Here is an 18,174-nt window from a genome sequence, read left to right on the forward strand (position 1 = left end):
AGTGACAGTAGAGGGTGGAGTGCTTAGCTGACAGGGCCCGTGTTTTTGGAAACGGGGACACACGACAGGGGCAGGAAATATGGAAGTGACGTGCTTATTGTTTTATTTCAGTCATTTCTCTTAATGGTGAAACTCAGGGCTCAGGGAATGGGAACACTGCGTAGGTTCAGGTGCACAGTTACAATGTGCTACATCGACCATTTGCCAATACTAGACTTTGCTATTTAATCTATTTCTACATTTACTTGAGAAAAAAAACCATTAACTGGTAACTCAGCAGACCCTCTTGGCCTGGATTAATTACATGGCCAACCTTTTAAGCACAAATGTATACATATGTATACATATACATACGGCTAGACATTGTGAGTTCCGTCCTGCACTTGGCCTCGTAACCTTCGGGTTAGCAGGTCAAACGCCGACTGGGGAGGGTAAAATAAAGTTTAAGGTCAAGTCAAGTGGGAGAGGGCAGTTTTCTCACAGGGGAGGTGGCTGTTTCACGCAGGGGAGGGGGCAGGTTTCAGGCAGCGCCATCACATGTCAAAGTGCCTGTGTCCAGCATAGCTCCTTTTTGCCCTGTCAAATAAAACCCTCCTCCTGCCCCTGCCCCCTGCTCTGGACTGTCAGCATGCTTGTAGGGGGCAGGTTATTAATAACCCCTCCTCACCAGGTTTTAGAGCAGGGGAGGTTTTTAGAGAGGGGAACTAAATGCCACCCTGCTCACTCTTGCACTAAGGCCAGCTGAGGGCATTCCACTGCCCCCCCACCCCCCCACCCCCCACCCCCACCAAACACACACACACACACACACATGCTGTCTGCTGCCAGCCACTGCAGACATTTTGCTAATGAACTTGCCCAGGGTCATTCCTCCTAAGGGGAGTGGAAAGGGAGCGAGCCAAGGGGTCGAACTATAGTATTTCAGGGCAGTCTGTGTACAGGCAGGCTTCATGGAAACAGAAACTCAAACTCTGAGCGTGTGAGGCTAACAGGCATGTTCAAGTGAGAAACCCACCTGTGTTTACATGTTACCTGCTACAGCTGAGCTGTCTCACCATGATCTGACCCAGTGTTTCTGGTAGAGAGGTCATTACTTCCACCACGCAACACATAAAGTTCTGATTATTCAAGATTGAAGATTACAGTCAATGTGGATGAAATATACCCCTTTGTAATCTTATAACTCATCTAGTGCTAATATACCCAGCCTTATTTTCTTCATACAAGAGTATTCCATTATGATATCCTCTCTTCTTGACCCCAATAGACTACAGACAGTTCTTGGTCAAGCACCCAGAAAATATGATATGAAGTTCCTCTAAGCATGCACATGCACTAGTGAGTTCATTTCACTTCTCAACTGGAATTACTTCTAATTTAACACTTGGAATTACTTTTCTAGGGCTGCAGAAAAATATTTGATATGTAAATGAAAAAAGCAGTCAAAATACACGTGCCAGAAATATGGCTGAATCACTGTATTCTACCCACTTCTGACCCGATTCATCAGGAGCTGGGGAAAAGTACCAGTAAAATAAGATCATGACACAGCTACTGCAAGGCCATTAAGGATATTAAGGGTTTTATGTTAGGGATCAACAGCCTTGGTTGCTGGTTTGTGTTTCCCTTTAAAAGAGAAATCAGTACAGGGTGGACTGCCTGGTCTCCATGGTGTGGATTTCTTGTTTATTATTTGGAGCTGTTGTCAGCAAATTGAGACAGGTATGGAGACACTACAAATCCCACCATCCACTGCAGGAGTGCCAGTGCTGATTGGTGGATTAACACATCTTCACTGATGACAGCTTAGTGATTTATAGGTACCTGAAGAGTTGAGGAACCCTGGCCAAAGTTCCCTTCCCCCTACAGGTCATGAGCAGATATTAACAGAGTGCAGAACTGAGCTGGCCAAGTCTGGGTGTCTCTGCACTAACGCACCCCAGAGATGTTTTAACCTCACACCCTCCAAGGTTTCTCTCATCTCTCATTCCTCTCTGTTACTAACAAGAACCTCAAATTTACAAAAGCGTATATGTTTAACGTACATGTACGTACACAATTTCTGTAGCAGCAAGCCAGCTTTTACGCACAGAGAAAATGACATTCTCAGTGGCATCATGGTAATCTGCCTTGCAGGTTCCCTTTGTCTGATTTCAGGCCAACTGTTTTAATGCCACTATTTACTCCATGTCACTGTCCAGCAACATATTTATGAAGTTCCGACCATATATAATTAATGAGCTCAAGAAAAAAACAGGAGAACAACTTTCTTCGGAAGAAACATTTTCAGATGAGGAAACCATCTCATAGTGTTTCAGTTTAGCCAAAGTGGATGCAATGGAAATCTCACACACTCAGCAGCAACACTCCTGTATGGCTGTAAGCAGTCAGGGACATTTTCTCACTTTTCAAAAGGTTCTTTATTGGTGTTGCCTCACAAAATAATCTCTCTTACAAAGGTGGGCACATGAACTCATACACACATGCACGCACATACATATATACAGTATACACACACACACACACATACACAGGAGCAAATATACTCATGAAGCACTCACACCATATCCGGATACTAACATGTTAAAACAGTGAAGAGAATGTTTTTGCAAATGGCAGTAGATAGCACAACATAGTAGTTTCAGCTAGAGTGTGGGCATTGAATCCCATGGATAGCTTCACCACAGATATCCTATATAATGACTAGATATTCAGCTCTTTGTGCATCGCACCCAAAGTGCTGATTCATTCTGAACATTCAATAAGTGGCATGGCTGAAGACTGAAAATACATAGCTGGCATAGCAACGCAGGCAGAAAACAGTTTCCTGTTACACACCAGAACAGTCTTTCCTCCAGGACAACAAAGTGCAGAGGACTGACAGAATGCAGGAGCTGAATATCTGCTCAGTACATAGAATGGTTGTGGTTGCACAACAAGGACAAGAATGTACGTTTAGAACAAACAGTGTCAAAGAAGGACACAGAAGATACTGTAACTGCAAGATAATTCCCAAATAAGTTTATATATATAACTCTCTTTCATCTCTCTCTCTGCTTTCAGCTGTCATTGGTTAGTCAGCAGCAGAAAAGGAAAGAATCAGAATTAAAAGGTACAATCCATGGCAGGTTTTTGAAAAAGAAGTGAGTCCTGCATATGGTGACCATCCCCCTCTCCTTTTTAGGAAAGCCAGTGTTTAATATGAAGAAAAGTAGAACTGAGTACATTGCCCCTTAGAAGAGGAAGCCAAGCATTCACACAGCTGAATGGTGTCATAGTCAATGAAATAAACACACAGATCTTGAACATATTGACCCTTTCAAGCCTGAGTATCTGAATTTAAACAGGGGTGTCACACCTCCACAGTAAGCTGCACCGGGCAATACAGGAGCTAAAGACACTGGTGCTAGAGCACAGACTAACATTCCATGGCAGATGTGGCTGTGAGTCGGTCTCTGTGATGAAATGTCATGTGACTACTCTGTGTCCAATCATATTCCAGCGCTTCTTCTGTGAGTGGGGTGCGGTGCTTTTGGGAAGAGGGGGGCCTTCACTCAGACAGTCTGCTTCCTCAGGCCAGTCGCCTCCCAGCTAAGCTGTAATATTCGCTCTACTTTTCAGCAATATCATAGCAATGTTAGTGTCACAGCTGAGTCGTGTTTCTTCCACAAACACAGGAGGCGGCTCGGTGGACGTTAGGCTTTGATAATTTGGTGGTTCCCCCCGCCGGCTCCAGAGGGCGCCACTGAGTTCGTCCCCGTCTGCACGTCCACGAAGCCCATCCTCTGTCTCCTCTTCCGCTGCTCGGTCATCTGCACGGGACACGAGACACTCTGTCAGAATGTCCCAGCACAGGCTCCATCCCCATTGGCTGCCAGGGTCAGAGCAGCAAACGAGGGAGGGGCTTCAGAGAAACCCCACCTCACGCCACACCACCTGCCTCTTGCTCATCACCACAGACATCCACACTTTCCCACATTATAGTATTATCTGGGCAGAAAAACTGTTTTTCCCAGAAGACATGCTATACTCATGTGCTTCACACATGCTCTCTTTGTGGGGCCCTGGCTACCTGTGTTGCCTATACTGGCCTGGCTGAACTGCGCTACCTGTTCAGCTCAGTCAGCTGAGTGGTGACGTGTGACCTACCTGTTCCTTTAGCTCGCTCAGCTGGGTGGTGAGGTGGGACACCAGCCTCATGGTGGAGGTCAGGCGGTCCTGCAGGTTCCTCATTTCGTTCTGCTCCCCGTCGCCGTCCGTCACCACCAGGGACATGGCCTGCATGCGCGGGAACCAGTCCAGGTTCTTATTCTGAGTGGCGGAGAGGGAAAATACATCAACATTCAAACATATCAACATACAGTACCTGCCACTGACTCATAGAAGGGTTTTTCTATTTTTACTATTTACCACATTTTAAAATAATAGTACAGACATCAAAACTATGAAATAACACAAATGGAATTATGCAGTGACCAAAAAACTGTTAAACAAATCAAAATCTTATATTTTAGATTCTTCAAAGTAGCCAAAAAATATTTTTTAAAATTGAAATTTTTTTTGGAAAGAAATTCATACATAGACATCAACTTCAATATTTATATTTGACTATGAAATACATTTCAAGCATTTAAGCATGATCTTTAGGTCAAAATGTCTTGTAATAATGTTCTCCATTATCCTAATCAGGTGTGTCCAGACTTTTGACTGGTATTGCATATATTACAACATATGCTTCCAATAAATCTCCACTGGTATTTTATGCAATCATGAGTTGATCTGTGAGTGGCGCAGACTTGGATTTCTTTCTTCATTAACTACCCCTCCTCACTGTGAGTGACAAGCTGTGGAATCTACACACACAGATAAGAAATTACATGAATCTATACATGAGTACTCACACTATGCCCTTGAATAAGCCTTTCATCATTACAGAAGGTTTTGTAATATTCTTAACCTGTGCTTACATATGTGAGCGACATTATTTCTGCCTGGTAAAGTGCACTTATGCTGAGGTGCTGCAGGATGTCGCAGTGGTGACCTTGATCATGAGGGCCACGTAGCTCTCCGGTCCTGTGTAGTCCGTCTTGTTCTTCTCCCTCACCAGAACGATGAAGTACAGGTAGTTCCAGATGTTGTGTTCCACCTTGATGTGCTCCTCAAAGGACACTGTCTTGTTGTCAAACTTGTCCCTCTCTAGGCCTGCAGGGCAGACACAAAGCTGCTGTTCACATGCGGACTTCCCCCCAAAGTAAAAGCTAGCACAGGCAACACAGCACATCCATCGTCAAGCTATCCACTGGACAAACTGTCTGGACAAAATCCATCTCTCCTTCAACAGAAGGGTTCTGATGGCCGCTGGAGCACATGACCTCTGACTCCACGGCCTGTTTGCCCCAACTGTGCAGACACACTTTCCCGCGTTTCCTCAAATCTGGTTGCATAAGGCTTTGATACATCTGAACCTGACCTTTGACCTTCTCAACAGCCAATCATCAGTCAAAACGTGCAGACTGGATGCCACTCTTGACGTTCGTTCAAATAAAACTAAACGTCATTTATGGGCCCAGGAGCATTTTAGAACGAGCTACGGTATTAGCAGTGAAGCTTGCCCTTAAGCACACAGTTTGCTTGCTAGCTGACTTCATGTGTTCTCCTCTCTTTGACTCCTGTCCATCCTCCCAGGCCCCGTGCTGCCTGTGGGAGCCTGTGTAGGCAGTGTGGACATGCACCCTTGTTTGTGTCTCACCACAGATGAAGCAGGTCGTCTTGAGGACCTCCTCCTTCTTCTGCTTCTCACTGCGCAGGTCAGCGAAGGTGTCGATGATCACCCCGAAGATCAAGTTCAGGACGATGATGATGACGATGAAGTAGAAGAGCAGGTCGTACACGACACGTGCTGGGAACAGTGCCTCCTGGAGGACACACAGAGAATGACATGCAGAGACATGCAGCAATGTATGTGAGCGAGCGAGTGACAGTGTGTGTATGCATGAGTGTGCGTGTTTCCATGCATATGCATGCATGCTCTGGTGACTGAGTGTGATTAGTGAGTGACTGAGTGTAACTGTATGCCTGTATACATGTGTGTATCTGCATGCTTGTGTAAGTGAGAAAGTAATACAATGAATGACTGTGAGTGCATATGTGTGTGTGTGTGTGTGTGTGTGCATGCATATGTGCTTCCATACATCTTTAGAGGGCTTGCGTAGTACATCTCCAACTCCACCTCCATTCCGCAACCCATGGTTCAAAACCGTGACAATGCACATGAGCAGAGTGTCACAGGCACGCTCGGTGTTGTCCTCTTCCTCTGTACAAGGGAATGGACCATGATCACTTTAGTTCCCACTCAGCAAACACTGACTTCATGGCTGCAGTTCACTTAATACCATCATTACTTAACTCAGCTTCTTTCTCCCTGTTCTAAATAGGCTCTTTGAGGAATATGATTAAACATGATCATTGTCTTTTGCTTCTGAAATTACCGAATAAAAAAAACTAACGTCCATTATTATAATCACTATTATTGTATGTTTGTACAATATCTCACACTTCTGTGTGTGATACAACTGTCTGACATGATAGACGGTAATATTTTATTTGAGAATGTGATCACTGTTTAAATATACGATAGAAGGTAATCTTTGAATTGAGCAAGTCATCATTATTAAAGTATATGATATATGGTGACAGTCTGTGATTTTTGTTTAAGTATATGATAGATGGTCCTGTTTGTGGTCGCTGGTATCAGTGCAGCACCAACCCTGAGACAGGGCAGACACTCTGTCCTCTGCAGTGCAGCTAACTCCATCCCCACTGCAGGATTTCAGGAAGTCCTTGGATGCTTCCTCATGTCCACTCACTGCCCAAACAAGAATAACCAATCACAGCAGGTTACTGTACATTCACAGACAAGCATGCTACTGCTGGTTTAATCACAGCAGGTTACTGTACACTCACAGACATGCATGCTACTTCTGGCCAATCACAGCAGGTTACTCTATGCTCACACACAGTGCACTGACACAGGGGCACTTCCTGCTTCCTGCTGGAGGTGTGACTGTGAGTACCTTCGTGAGGAAGGGGCAAGCGGTCGACTTCCATGATGAAGTCATTCTTGAGACAGAGGAAGCCCACGATGGAGAAGAGGTAGACCAGGATGAGGGCCAGCAGAGCGGTCAGCAGTATGGAGCGGCCGTTACGCGTCACGCTCTTGATCACATTGAAGAGGGTCTCCTCCCGGTAGATCAGGTCAAACAGCTGAACAGAAGGCAAAGGCATACACAGCGCATCTGTGTCATTGTCCACGCAGTACACAGCATGCAACGTGTCAGTGTGTCCACACTGAATGAGTGAATGCACACTAGAATGAATGAACAGGTCAGTGAGTGAATGAACATGCACTTGAGCATGGCTGATTGAACAAATGAAAGAAGGACTGAATGAATGATAGGTGAGTGACAGATGCGTGACTGAGTGAGTGAATGAATACTCACTAGGATGCTGTAGAAGAGCTCGTGGACGCAGAGGCCCAGTGTGCTGGTCAGCACATAGCCCAGGTGGTAGAGGAACTCCATGTCCATCACCATGGCTTTATAGCCCATGATGAAGGTGCCGTTGTTTCCCACGAAGCTCACCACGAAAACAATCTTATTGATCAGCTGCAAGGGGCAGGAAGAGTCAGGGGGTAACCGAAATTACAACTCAAACCCAGTAATCATTCTCCCATTCCCCGGGTCTTACTGTAGGGGGCTTATAGTCATTCAAAATGGAGTTTGGTGGTTTTACCTTATGTTGTTCATTTATCAAATTTTAACCCTGACGTGTATCCATGGCTCTGTAATCTATCCTTCAGCGGGCAGAGCTTCCTTTGAGCAGACACATTCAGCTGACTGTCGGTGCTGCAGTGGTGGACACCCAGACAGGCGCAAATCCCACTTACATTGAGCGTTCCTAGCAGGATGAGGGTGGGGCCGATGCCGAAGTAGTAAATGGATCGCAGGATGAGGGCAACGGTGAGCGGCCGCAGACCGTAACGCTGAGAGAACAGGCCCATCACGGAGAGACCCGCGAACCCCCAGAATAACATGGAGAGCAGAGAGGAGTCGATTGCGCCTGAGGACACAGCAACAGCCACCTTTAAAACAAGCAAACACACAACACGCACACAGATAGGCATAGAGACACACATACGCGCACATACAAACACACATACACACACATACACACGTGCACAGACACACACATACACGTACAGAGACACAAACACGCACATGCACGTGCACAGGCACAGGCACACACGCACGCACACACACACACACACACACGCACGTGCACAGACACACACACATACACAGACACACACACACATGCATGTTAACAGGCACACACGCAAACACATACACACACACACACACACGTGCATAGACACACACACACCTTGTCCTGAGTCATAGGGGTAGAAGAAGGCGATGATCAAGTTGATGAAAACGGCCAGATTGAAAGAGATGCTGCCCCACAGAGTCATTCTTCGTGAGAACCAGTACAACACTGGCATACCTATTGCAAACACAAGAGGGAGACAGAGGTGACGTGGGCAACACAGAGCCAGCCAAGATCTGATGCAGTTATCTAAAATAAACACAAGGGGGACTCAAAGATAATGTGAGTCAGACAGTGCTAGCCTAGAACAGACACAACTATCTAACATAAACACTAGGGGGATACGAAGGTAACATGGGCAACATGGCGCTAGCCTAGAACATATGCAACTGCCTAAAATAAACACAAGGGGGAGACAAAGGTAACATGGGTCACACAGGGCCAGCCTAGAACAGAGGGAGAGACAGAGGGACAGAGGGAGGACAGAGAGGCAGAAAGAGAGAGAAGACAGTGGAGAGGACAGGCAGAGAGAGAGCGGAGGAGACAAAGAGGAAATAGAGAGGGAGGAGGAGAGAGAGAGAGGAAGGGAGGCAGAGAAAGAGAGAAAAGAGATAGAAATAGAAAGAAAGGGAGGAAGAGAGACAGAGAGAGAGAGAGCCACCCACTACGTAGCTTCTTCTGCCACTCCATCTCGTTGTGCAGGAAGGAGGTCTGCTGGAAGAAGTGTGTGACTTTGCTGCCCTGCTCGTCCTGCTCCGTGGTGTTGAACACACGGAACTTGGACTCCTCCGTCAGGAACTCGCAGATGGGGTGCACCGGGAACACGATCTGCTCCATGCTGCGGTCCTCCCGCACGATCTGAGCATGCGCCAAGCAAAAACATTCAAATCACTACATGATGACAAGCGTCACGGCATGTGACACAGGGGATCTTAAACATTTGATCCCACAATCTTTAAATTTGCACAATTCATTTTACCATGTGATTCAGATTCAAGATTCAGATTCAAGACCCTGACCCTCGCCTTCTCTGCAGTCAACAGGACAGCCCCTGCCTACCTCCAAGAACTCATCCAGCCCTACACACCAGCCCGACCCCTGCGCTCAGCAGCAACTGGACGCCTTGCTCCCTGCATGGTCAAGGCAGGAGGTGCTCGTTCTGCCAGACATCGGCGTTTCACCTACATCGCTCCCCAGTGGTGGAACGAACTCCCGGTCTCGCTACGGACAGCTTCTTCACCCCATTCCTTCAGACGGGGCCTGAAGACGCACCTCTTCAGACTCTACCTGGACTGACCCAGCACACAATTGCTGCCCCCCCCCCCCACCCATCAGTGCTGTCGTAAATCGCTGTGCTTTTTAAATTGTGCTTTTAAATTTTGTCTCTTGTTGCCGCCTTTACCCTGACGCTCATTGTGCCGTTTGAAGTTGTTGAAGTTTGCCGTTTGAAAGTGTATCGTATTAGTTGCCCTATAGGCTGTAATTGTACAAATCAGATAGTACTGTGTCCTCAAACAGACCTTGCTCTCAGCTGAGAACTGTCTCATTGTGGAACTGTACACATCCTGTCCCCGTACTGTCGCTGTACTTACTGTATGCACTTTTGTAAGTCGCTTTGGATAAAAGCGTCTGCTAAATAAATAAATGTAAATGTAAATGTAAATTTGCTTTAGTTTTACATTTTTCTAAAGTTACGTTCTCAAGTAAAGCAGCTGGCGGAAGGTTGTAGGTTTGAATTCCAGCTGGGAGACTGCTACACTTGTGATCAAGGGACTATGGTTGAACTCCTTCAGTAAGCTGATAGTATTTAATGTGTATTTCTGCAGTGCAGTTCACACACAGTTCCCTGGATCACATGGTTGTAAAATAAACATTCATACATGCAGATGGGCAGAGAAGCTGCAGGGGGACAGACATTACAGACTAGGGCTTGAATAGCGTTATGCTCACACTCACTGGTCTGGGAGTGTTGTTAGCCTAGTCTGACACTGTTGCTCATTTAACTGCAATGGATACACTTCTGTTCTTTTGTGCTGGAAGTCGCTCTGGATAAGAGCGTCTGCTAAATGGTTGTAACGTAATGTAATGAGTGGTAGAGATGCAGTAGATCAGCCTTCGCAGACCTCGATCTGTGCCGTGTGCTTCTCGTAGTACTCCAGAGGGTCCTGCTCTTCCTGCTCGGCCGGCACCGTGGACTTCAGCATCTGGGACAGCGGCCGGTTATTCAGGTTCAGCTGCAGGCAGAGCAGAGTGAACAGGCTGTGAGCCCCTCAGAGGAAAACGCTTCAGAGTCACACAGTATGGAGTAGAGTGCCAGCTCAACAGACACATGAAGAGCTATGGAAGAAATATGAAAGAAGTCCATCTTACAGCAACGGGCAGTTAAGTCACCCACTTTCTTCATATAGAAACTGAATACGGACGCTGCAATCCATGGTGAGTTCAACTCACACAAGTGTGAGTGTGTAAGAGTGTGTGAGTGTGTGTATATGTGTGTGTTGAAGAGCATGTGAGTATGAGTATGTCTATGAATGTATGAGTGTGTTTGGGTGTGAGTCTTTGTGTGTAAGAGTGTAAATGTGAGAATGAGTGTGAGTGTGAGTGTGAGTGTGAGTGTGAGGATGTGTAAGACAGTGTGTGAGAGTATGTTGGTGTGAATGATTGTAGAAGAGCGGGAATCACCATGGAAGAGATGCCCTCCTCCTCCTCATCCTTAGTTCGTTTTGGGGGCTTCAGCAGATGCAGGAGGACCTTGTTGTGCCTAGACAACTACAGACGGAACAGACAGGCATTAGAATGGACAACTATAGAGAAAGACCAAAAGCAAGAGACTGCATAGCCAAAACAGTACATGGGATGATCAGGTGGTCAGGAGTGCAGACATCCAGTTGGAAATCTGGGGTTCCAAGCATTATGTTTTCAATGAGCGCAACGGGCTCTATAAAGGCCAGAGAGCCAGGGTCTCGTTTTAATGTCTTGTCTGAGGGAAGGCTTCTCCCTCAGCACAGTTGCAGCACAGTGTGTCCCTCAGTACATTAGCACATCGGTTTTCCACTTTGTACAGAGGGAAGACTGCCTCCTACTGGCCCGCTAATGCCAAGTCCAGCACCAAACTGGTTTTCGCTTCCTCTACTCACAGCTTCCTGCACAGCTTCAGCAATCAGGCAGGAGAAGAAGGATTACAGGCTGCTGGGGGGGGGTTGTTAATGGGGTAGGAACCCGTACCTGAAGTGCCAGGATGTAGATGTTGTGGCCAACCTCTTGGGGCGACACCTCTGCACCCGTACACTCCGTCTCCTGCAGGTACGCCTTCTTTATCACCTCCACCTGCGGGCCCAAACACAGCGCTGGCGGGTTACACACTGAATAACGCAGTATGCTTTGTATTTCATCCTCACTTCTGTTAAAACGTCATCAAGAGAAAGAGCGGTCATTACAGAGTGTTCTGGAAGGGAGTGAGAGAGAGAGAGAAGGAGAGAGGGAGAGAGGGAGTGAGCCACGTTCTGACCAGCTCCTGGGGTCGAAGGTTTAACAGGATCCTCTCTGCATTCTCGCTGTCATGTCTGCTCTCCATCAGGGCCAGCAGCAGTTTGGAGGCATTATCCTGGAGGCAGAGAGAGAAAGCTGACTCCTCTCCATCCAGGGTCACATGCCTCTCTGACACAGCAGGCTGCTGTGGTTTCCATGCTGAATTCTGGACCAATCAGAATCCTGGGAAGACCCTGCTTTACCCCTCAAGTGAGGTCCTTTACCTACACCTCTCCCCACTGTACTTTACTTACAGGTATTTATAAACACCTATGAATACATTTAGACAGCACAAAATGTGGAATATTTTGGTCACACAATGAGCAGATCCCTGATTATGGGAGTCTGCTTAGCACCTAATGTTTTTATACACAGTATACAACCATGAAGCTGTTGAAAAGCTTGCATAATGTGTGCATAATGATGTGGACAATCATTCAGGGGAAAAGAAGTCATATGGTTTGAATACCATGTTATATCTATGGTTCAGGGGTTTACAGTAGGACAAGATTCCTGTGCATTAAGGACCTATAAGGGGTGTAGGAAGGGAGCTCTGTGGTTTATGGTTCTGGTGTAATGTGTAAGACAGGTCTGTGGTTTGTGGTTTGGGGTGTAGGACAGGTGTGTGGTTTGTGGTTTGGGGTGTAAGACAAGTCTGTGGTTTGTGGTTTGGGGTGTAGGACAGGTCTGTGTTTCAGGCCTGCAAGCAGTTGAGCGTAACCTTGAGCTGCAGCACCATCTCCATGCGATAGCGACACAGGGGGCTGATGTCATTAAGGATGAGGGCTGTGATGATGTCAATGCCGTTCGACTCATGGGTCACAATGCAAGTCTGTGAAAGCGAGAGAGAGAGAGAAAGAGAGGGTGAGAGAGGGGGGTGTCATTATTTTATTTCAGAAGCCACAATTCAGCTCTCAGAATTTTTTCATTTATGTTGATCAGGAGAGACACTGATTGGACAGATCATCGTAGCTCTACCCCCTGCCCCCTGACCTGGTTCTCCTGGCAGGGTCCCTGGCAGTACTCAGTGAGCGTCTCCAGGGTCTGGGTGATCAGGTCCACGTTCCTCTCGTTAATGTAGAGGCCCAGGAGACCCAGCCCCCCTGTGGTGCTTCCGCACATGATGTCCAGGAACTGCAGCGTCTCACACACCAGGTTGTAGTTGGTCTTGTTGTTCTGGCAGCGCAGGAAGTTCTGAGGTCCCAGAAGGCAAGAGAGATAAGGGTTTCGGAGGAAACCGTAAAAAAACCGAGGTCCTGACAGACTGCAGCCACTAAACATCCCATGGCACTTGGCACCATGGCAAAGTCTGGTTTGTCCTGTCCTGGCTAAATTCCCAATCACATTTTGTCAGTGCCGCTATCTAATCATCTCCCAGTTGAATTGCCACGTGAGAGCATGTTGAGTGAGACACGCTGCGTACTGATCTGAGATCAGCCGGGCGAAGACGGCTTGCCGACCTGCAGGTCCTGGTTGTGGTTCTCGCACAGCAGCTGCAGAAACCGCAGGATGGGCTTCATGATGCTCACAGCAGGGCCCATCTCCGTCTCCACCTCCCTCTGCTCCGGGAGACTGGACAAACGGGCGGAGTCGGACAGCGGGAGCACCAGCCCTGGGGTACCTGCTGGACACACGGGGATCGGACACGCAGCTATTGAGCACACAGCAATCTCCATGTGTTTCATATTGAAAGCTCCGTTCCTACCTTTATTGAACAGAGGAGCCCACAACATGCTTTAGATAATGGCACAAAGTCGGGCTGTATTATAAACTGAATGAGATCCAGTCTCCTTCCCCATTCATCCTAGGGAGAAGTTTAATGAAGTGATGTTGCTGATGGTTGCTGCATCACTACAACACAATGACCTCATTTAAGCGTATCTGTACAGGAGTCTGGGTTCTTCTTCTGTGTGTCACAGTGAAAGGCAGACTACTTCGAATCCAGTAGTCTGGTGACTCTCTCACTTGTTTCCAGGTCCTTGCTGTCCTTTGCTTTGTTGCTCATTTCTCCCACGTTGACTGACACTGTGGCCTTGATGTCCTGCTGAGCGCTCTTCATGCGGTCGTGCAGGACCTTGAAGAACTTCTCTGACTTGTTGTCACCCATCATCAGCTTGTAGAAGGAGTTCTGTGGCAATGGGAGACACAGGGCTGAGGAATGGAGCATCAGTATTTCGCTAAGTCCCACAGTGTCATCTCAGTACAAGTCTTGTAGTATAGCCTCGGTACATGGCTAAGCTCTGTAGTGAAGGCTCAATACACGGCTAAGTCCTATAGCATAGCCTCAGTATAAGGCTAAGTCTTGTAGCATAGCCTCAGTATAAGGCTAAGTCTTGTAGCATAGCCTCAGTTGTTTTGTAGGGTGCCCTGTTTGTCCTGCTACCGTTTCAGCTTCAGCTGAGTGGTTCTGACTGGGTCTGCATTTGTGATAGTAAACATGTGTGCATGGAAGTCAGACTTGTGTGTGTGTGTGTGTGTGTGTACGTGTGTGTGTGTGTGTGTGTGTGTGTGTGTGTGTGTGTGTGTGCGCCTCACCTGGATCTCGGTGTTGCCCCCCTCCAGGAGGCAGATGGCCAGCTGGATGCTCTCGTGGAAAATCTTGTCGTTCTTGGTGCTCATGATGAGGTCCGTAAACAGCCGTGTGCCCCCTTCCCTGTCCAGGCGACACTGTACTGCAGCAACTGCAGCCCAGTCCCGCTCCCCGTCTAGACACACACGCACACACACACACACACACACACACACACACACACACACACACAAACACGCACACACACGCACACACACACACACACACACACACAAACACACACAAACACACACACACAAACACAAACAAACACACACACACACACACACAAACACACACACATATACACACATGCAGGCAAGCATGCAAGCACACACGCACGCACACGTAGAGGTGGACATGCAGAGATTGGACACAGTCACAATATACACCCAATACAAAAATCCTTTAAAAATACGATGCCATAAACATCATACAAAGATGCAGCAGTGAGACTTGTAAAAGCTGGCCGTATTCCTGTGTACCTGCCCCTCCCAGCTCTGCCAGCTCCGCCTTACTGCTGCCCTTCTTATTGTTGAAGAGATAATTCTGCAGCAGCACTTTCCTTAGTGCAAAGCCCTGAGAGAGAGGGAGAGAAAGAGGGTGAAATGCACAGGGTCTGCCGCAGTGCTGTAGTGTAGCCTCAGTATATGGCTAAGTCCTGCACCATAGCCTCGCTACATGGCTATGTACCGTAGCCTCAGTACCCAGTATGTGGCTCAATACTGCAGAAAGCTCTCCCCTCCAAAAACTTGTGCGTCTGTTCTCTCACCCTCTCATCAAAGTCAAAGGTGCGGATCAGCATCTTCTGCAGGGTCCGGAGAACCTTGATACAGAGCTTCTCCTCTGACCCCATCAGGGCCTTGGTGTGCTGGATAAGCCTGAGCAACCACAAACACCCACAGTTACACTCATTCATAGTCATGTTTCCGTGAGACTCAGAAACCTGACCAACGCAAAACAGTTACATTCAGTCACAGATGCATTCACTCACAGTCACACTCATATTTACAGTCACAGTCACACGCAAGCTCACTGACTTGGATATGAAGCCTCCAGATTCACAGCGAGCTCGGGCATCTGTTCCCTCCAGGAAGAGCAGCTCGGGCTGCTGCAGGACGTCCACCAGCACTGAGAGCTCCGCGTTCACCAGGGGCTTCAGCCGCTCCTCCAGAGTGTTAATGATGTCCTACAGACAGAACAGAAAAGAGAGGAAAGGTGTAGCCAGAGACAGTGGCGTGAGGAGGGATCGATCGGGGATGGGAGAAAGTGTGAAGAGTGAAAGTCAAACTGAAGAGTAACAGACAGGAAGATGGGCCAAGTGGAGAAGGGGGGGGGGGGGGCAGAGAGAGGAGAAGGAGACCTGCAGTTTCTCAATGATGTTCTTGTAGTCCCAGGGGTTGTTGGGGGCAGCAGGGCGGTTGGAGCGGGAGGAACTCTTGTAGTTGGGGTTACTGCGGGTGAGGGAGCTCAACGCGCTCGTGCTCAGCATGGTGCTGATCTGGGAGTCCAGGTCCATGGGCAGCGTGATTGAGCGGCTCTTTGCTGCCAGAACACAAAAAACAGGCAGTGTACAGGTGATCAGGGCAAGTCTCAACGTCTCTGACAGCATTTTATGTTAACATTATTGATATGCATTCAATGGTTTGGTTACTTCTATAAATATATAATATGCTTTAAACAAAAAGATCATCAATTTCAGATAAAAACATTTGGCCTGGTTTGCAGATTATCCATAATCATCCAGGATGAACATGTAGGCATGTGCAGTTTGCATTCATTTTTAAATAATTCAATAAAAACACTTTGTGAATGATCCATGTGCTTGATTATCCTTGCCATGGCTTCCTTCATTTAGCCCTGACTCTAGCCAATGAAGGCTAAACACATCCCCTGGCAATACTGCCCCCTCACCGGTCATGGCCAGGGTTCGAATGCAGTTCTCCACCAGGCTGCGATGCTGCTGCTGCAACCAAGGGCAGTCCAGCAGGCGGACACTCGACTGCAACAGCTGGATCACAATGGTGTGGTGAGTCTGAGTAGAAACAGAGAAGGAAAAGGACTTCTCACATACTTATTACTGTGCCACACTGTGTTACACATACCTGGCAAAAAAGCATTCAGTGCACATACACGAAACCGATGCATTACACAAACTCTCTGCCAAGGAAATAAATTCCAGCCATGTCAATGCAACACAGTCATCCTCTATTCCTTGTGGCAGCACAGTTTATGTTACTTCATATAACTAGGAGCAGCATGCACATACAAAACTATAGCACCAAAAATGCAAGTCTTAGGAATGAATTAGCAGGACAGCAAGGGGCTTTTCCTTGAGCATTTATGGTAACTGCTTCCCTACCATCTTCCAGAGGAACACTGCTTTTAAATATTTGCTGCTGGAGCCCAGTACTGATGTTAAAGCAGATTTTATTCTGGTAGGCACCACCGCTGAACAGTCATCAGCTTTGACCTGAAATTCTACATCCTACTGTGTGACACGAGTCCAGGAGCTGCAGACTGTTACCACAGCGTTTCTGTGGTCAGATGAAAAAGATGAGCACTGGGGTGTGGACTGCCACTTAGGTAAGAGTTATCAGTTATCTGAGCCACAGATCACTCTGGCCACATTTACCTCACTTCCTGTAGTACAGGCAGCAGTACAGCAGAGTGCTTGCGGCTTGCAACCCAAATGTTGACGGTTCCATTCTCACATAACACCCTGCTGTTTTACCCCCCTTAACCTTAAGACAAATAAGAATTTAGCAGTATAAATGAATAACTATAATGTCTTGGTGGACACTGACCTGCAGGGAGGTGCTGTTCTCAGAGAAAGGGGAGCTGAAGAAGGCATTGATGGTATCCAGTACCACATTGATGACATACTTCTCCAGCACTGGGTCTGACAAGCGCTTCTCTCTCTTGTTACACACCTGAAGACAGAGAGTTAAGGAGGAATCTGAGCTACCATGAAACACTTGAAATTCTTCACATTATTTTTGGAAGTAGATTTTGGTCACTGATTATTTTTTTCTATTACCTGAATAATCAGAACAATGTTGACTGTTTGGTTGTTTTTGTTTTTTATGTTAGAGTTATGAAAGTGTATTTTGATATTCTGTAAGAACACCCTCTTCAATGTTTTGTTAAACTTATAATTTGCTGGCTAGCAAACATAATTTTCCCTTTTCTCATAACACCAGTGAGGCTCTTTACTGTTACAGTCATTGTTTTTTCAATTCATTTTTTGAGAACTATTGTTGTTTGTGTTTATATTAAACATCCATTTTGTTGCAGGAATTATTTTTTGGGGTTTAGGTTACAGTCTCTCAGGATGTTTAGTGTTGTTTTTTGGCTCCTTTCTGAATCTCATTGGTGTGGCCCTTTTGACCTCATGTTACAATCAGACCACAAACCACACCCTGAAAAAGGAAATCAGGGCGCACAGGAGTGTTTTGATCATCTCAGCAGTTATTAGAATGACAAGAACTACCAAAAAGGGACAGAGACTTACCCTGGCCATGTCCACAGTGAAGTCCTCAAATAAATTCCAGATGTGATTGCTGGTGTAGATCTCCTTCATCTCCACCTCTGTGTCCACATAGCAGTGGTTCACAAAATTCACATAGGCAATTTTCACCTACGGAAGATACCATGCATGGCAGATATCACTTTTACTGTATGGGGGATTA

The 18,174-nt window shown here is 46.9% G+C and overlaps 1 protein-coding gene across 2 annotated transcripts in view; it reads right to left on the minus strand.

Annotated features, from left to right (window-relative positions):
* Window positions 1–3,130: 3,130 nt before the first annotated feature.
* itpr3 (inositol 1,4,5-trisphosphate receptor, type 3) overlaps window positions 3,131–18,174 on the minus strand; it is a 44,426-nt gene continuing 29,382 nt past the window's right edge. Inside the window, exons 32-58 of one of the 2 annotated variants that reach the window (XM_036532558.1) lie at window positions 17,997–18,122; window positions 17,290–17,415; window positions 16,397–16,517; window positions 15,846–16,027; window positions 15,523–15,671; window positions 15,255–15,363; window positions 14,968–15,061; window positions 14,449–14,618; window positions 13,879–14,041; window positions 13,374–13,534; window positions 12,907–13,107; window positions 12,635–12,745; window positions 11,894–11,989; window positions 11,611–11,712; window positions 11,068–11,154; window positions 10,509–10,619; window positions 9,051–9,243; window positions 8,443–8,562; window positions 7,946–8,118; window positions 7,500–7,664; window positions 7,074–7,263; window positions 6,767–6,865; window positions 6,192–6,313; window positions 5,750–5,915; window positions 5,042–5,202; window positions 4,150–4,311; window positions 3,131–3,812 (exon numbers count right to left, since the gene is read on the minus strand). In XM_036532558.1, coding sequence (XP_036388451.1) covers window positions 3,696–3,812; window positions 4,150–4,311; window positions 5,042–5,202; window positions 5,750–5,915; window positions 6,192–6,313; window positions 6,767–6,865; window positions 7,074–7,263; window positions 7,500–7,664; window positions 7,946–8,118; window positions 8,443–8,562; window positions 9,051–9,243; window positions 10,509–10,619; window positions 11,068–11,154; window positions 11,611–11,712; window positions 11,894–11,989; window positions 12,635–12,745; window positions 12,907–13,107; window positions 13,374–13,534; window positions 13,879–14,041; window positions 14,449–14,618; window positions 14,968–15,061; window positions 15,255–15,363; window positions 15,523–15,671; window positions 15,846–16,027; window positions 16,397–16,517; window positions 17,290–17,415; window positions 17,997–18,122 — 3,777 coding nt within the window. In that variant the 3' untranslated portion in view covers window positions 3,131–3,695. Of the gene's footprint in view, window positions 3,813–4,149; window positions 4,312–5,041; window positions 5,203–5,749; window positions 5,916–6,191; window positions 6,314–6,766; window positions 6,866–7,073; window positions 7,264–7,499; window positions 7,665–7,945; window positions 8,119–8,442; window positions 8,563–9,050; window positions 9,244–10,508; window positions 10,620–11,067; window positions 11,155–11,610; window positions 11,713–11,893; window positions 11,990–12,634; window positions 12,746–12,906; window positions 13,108–13,373; window positions 13,538–13,878; window positions 14,042–14,448; window positions 14,619–14,967; window positions 15,062–15,254; window positions 15,364–15,522; window positions 15,672–15,845; window positions 16,028–16,396; window positions 16,518–17,289; window positions 17,416–17,996; window positions 18,123–18,174 lie in introns of both variants that reach the window. The other variant, XM_036532557.1, reaches the window with a different exon arrangement.

The sequence above is a fragment of the Megalops cyprinoides genome, chromosome 7 (genome assembly GCF_013368585.1).
Source record: "Megalops cyprinoides isolate fMegCyp1 chromosome 7, fMegCyp1.pri, whole genome shotgun sequence".
NCBI lineage: Eukaryota > Metazoa > Chordata > Actinopteri > Elopiformes > Megalopidae > Megalops > Megalops cyprinoides.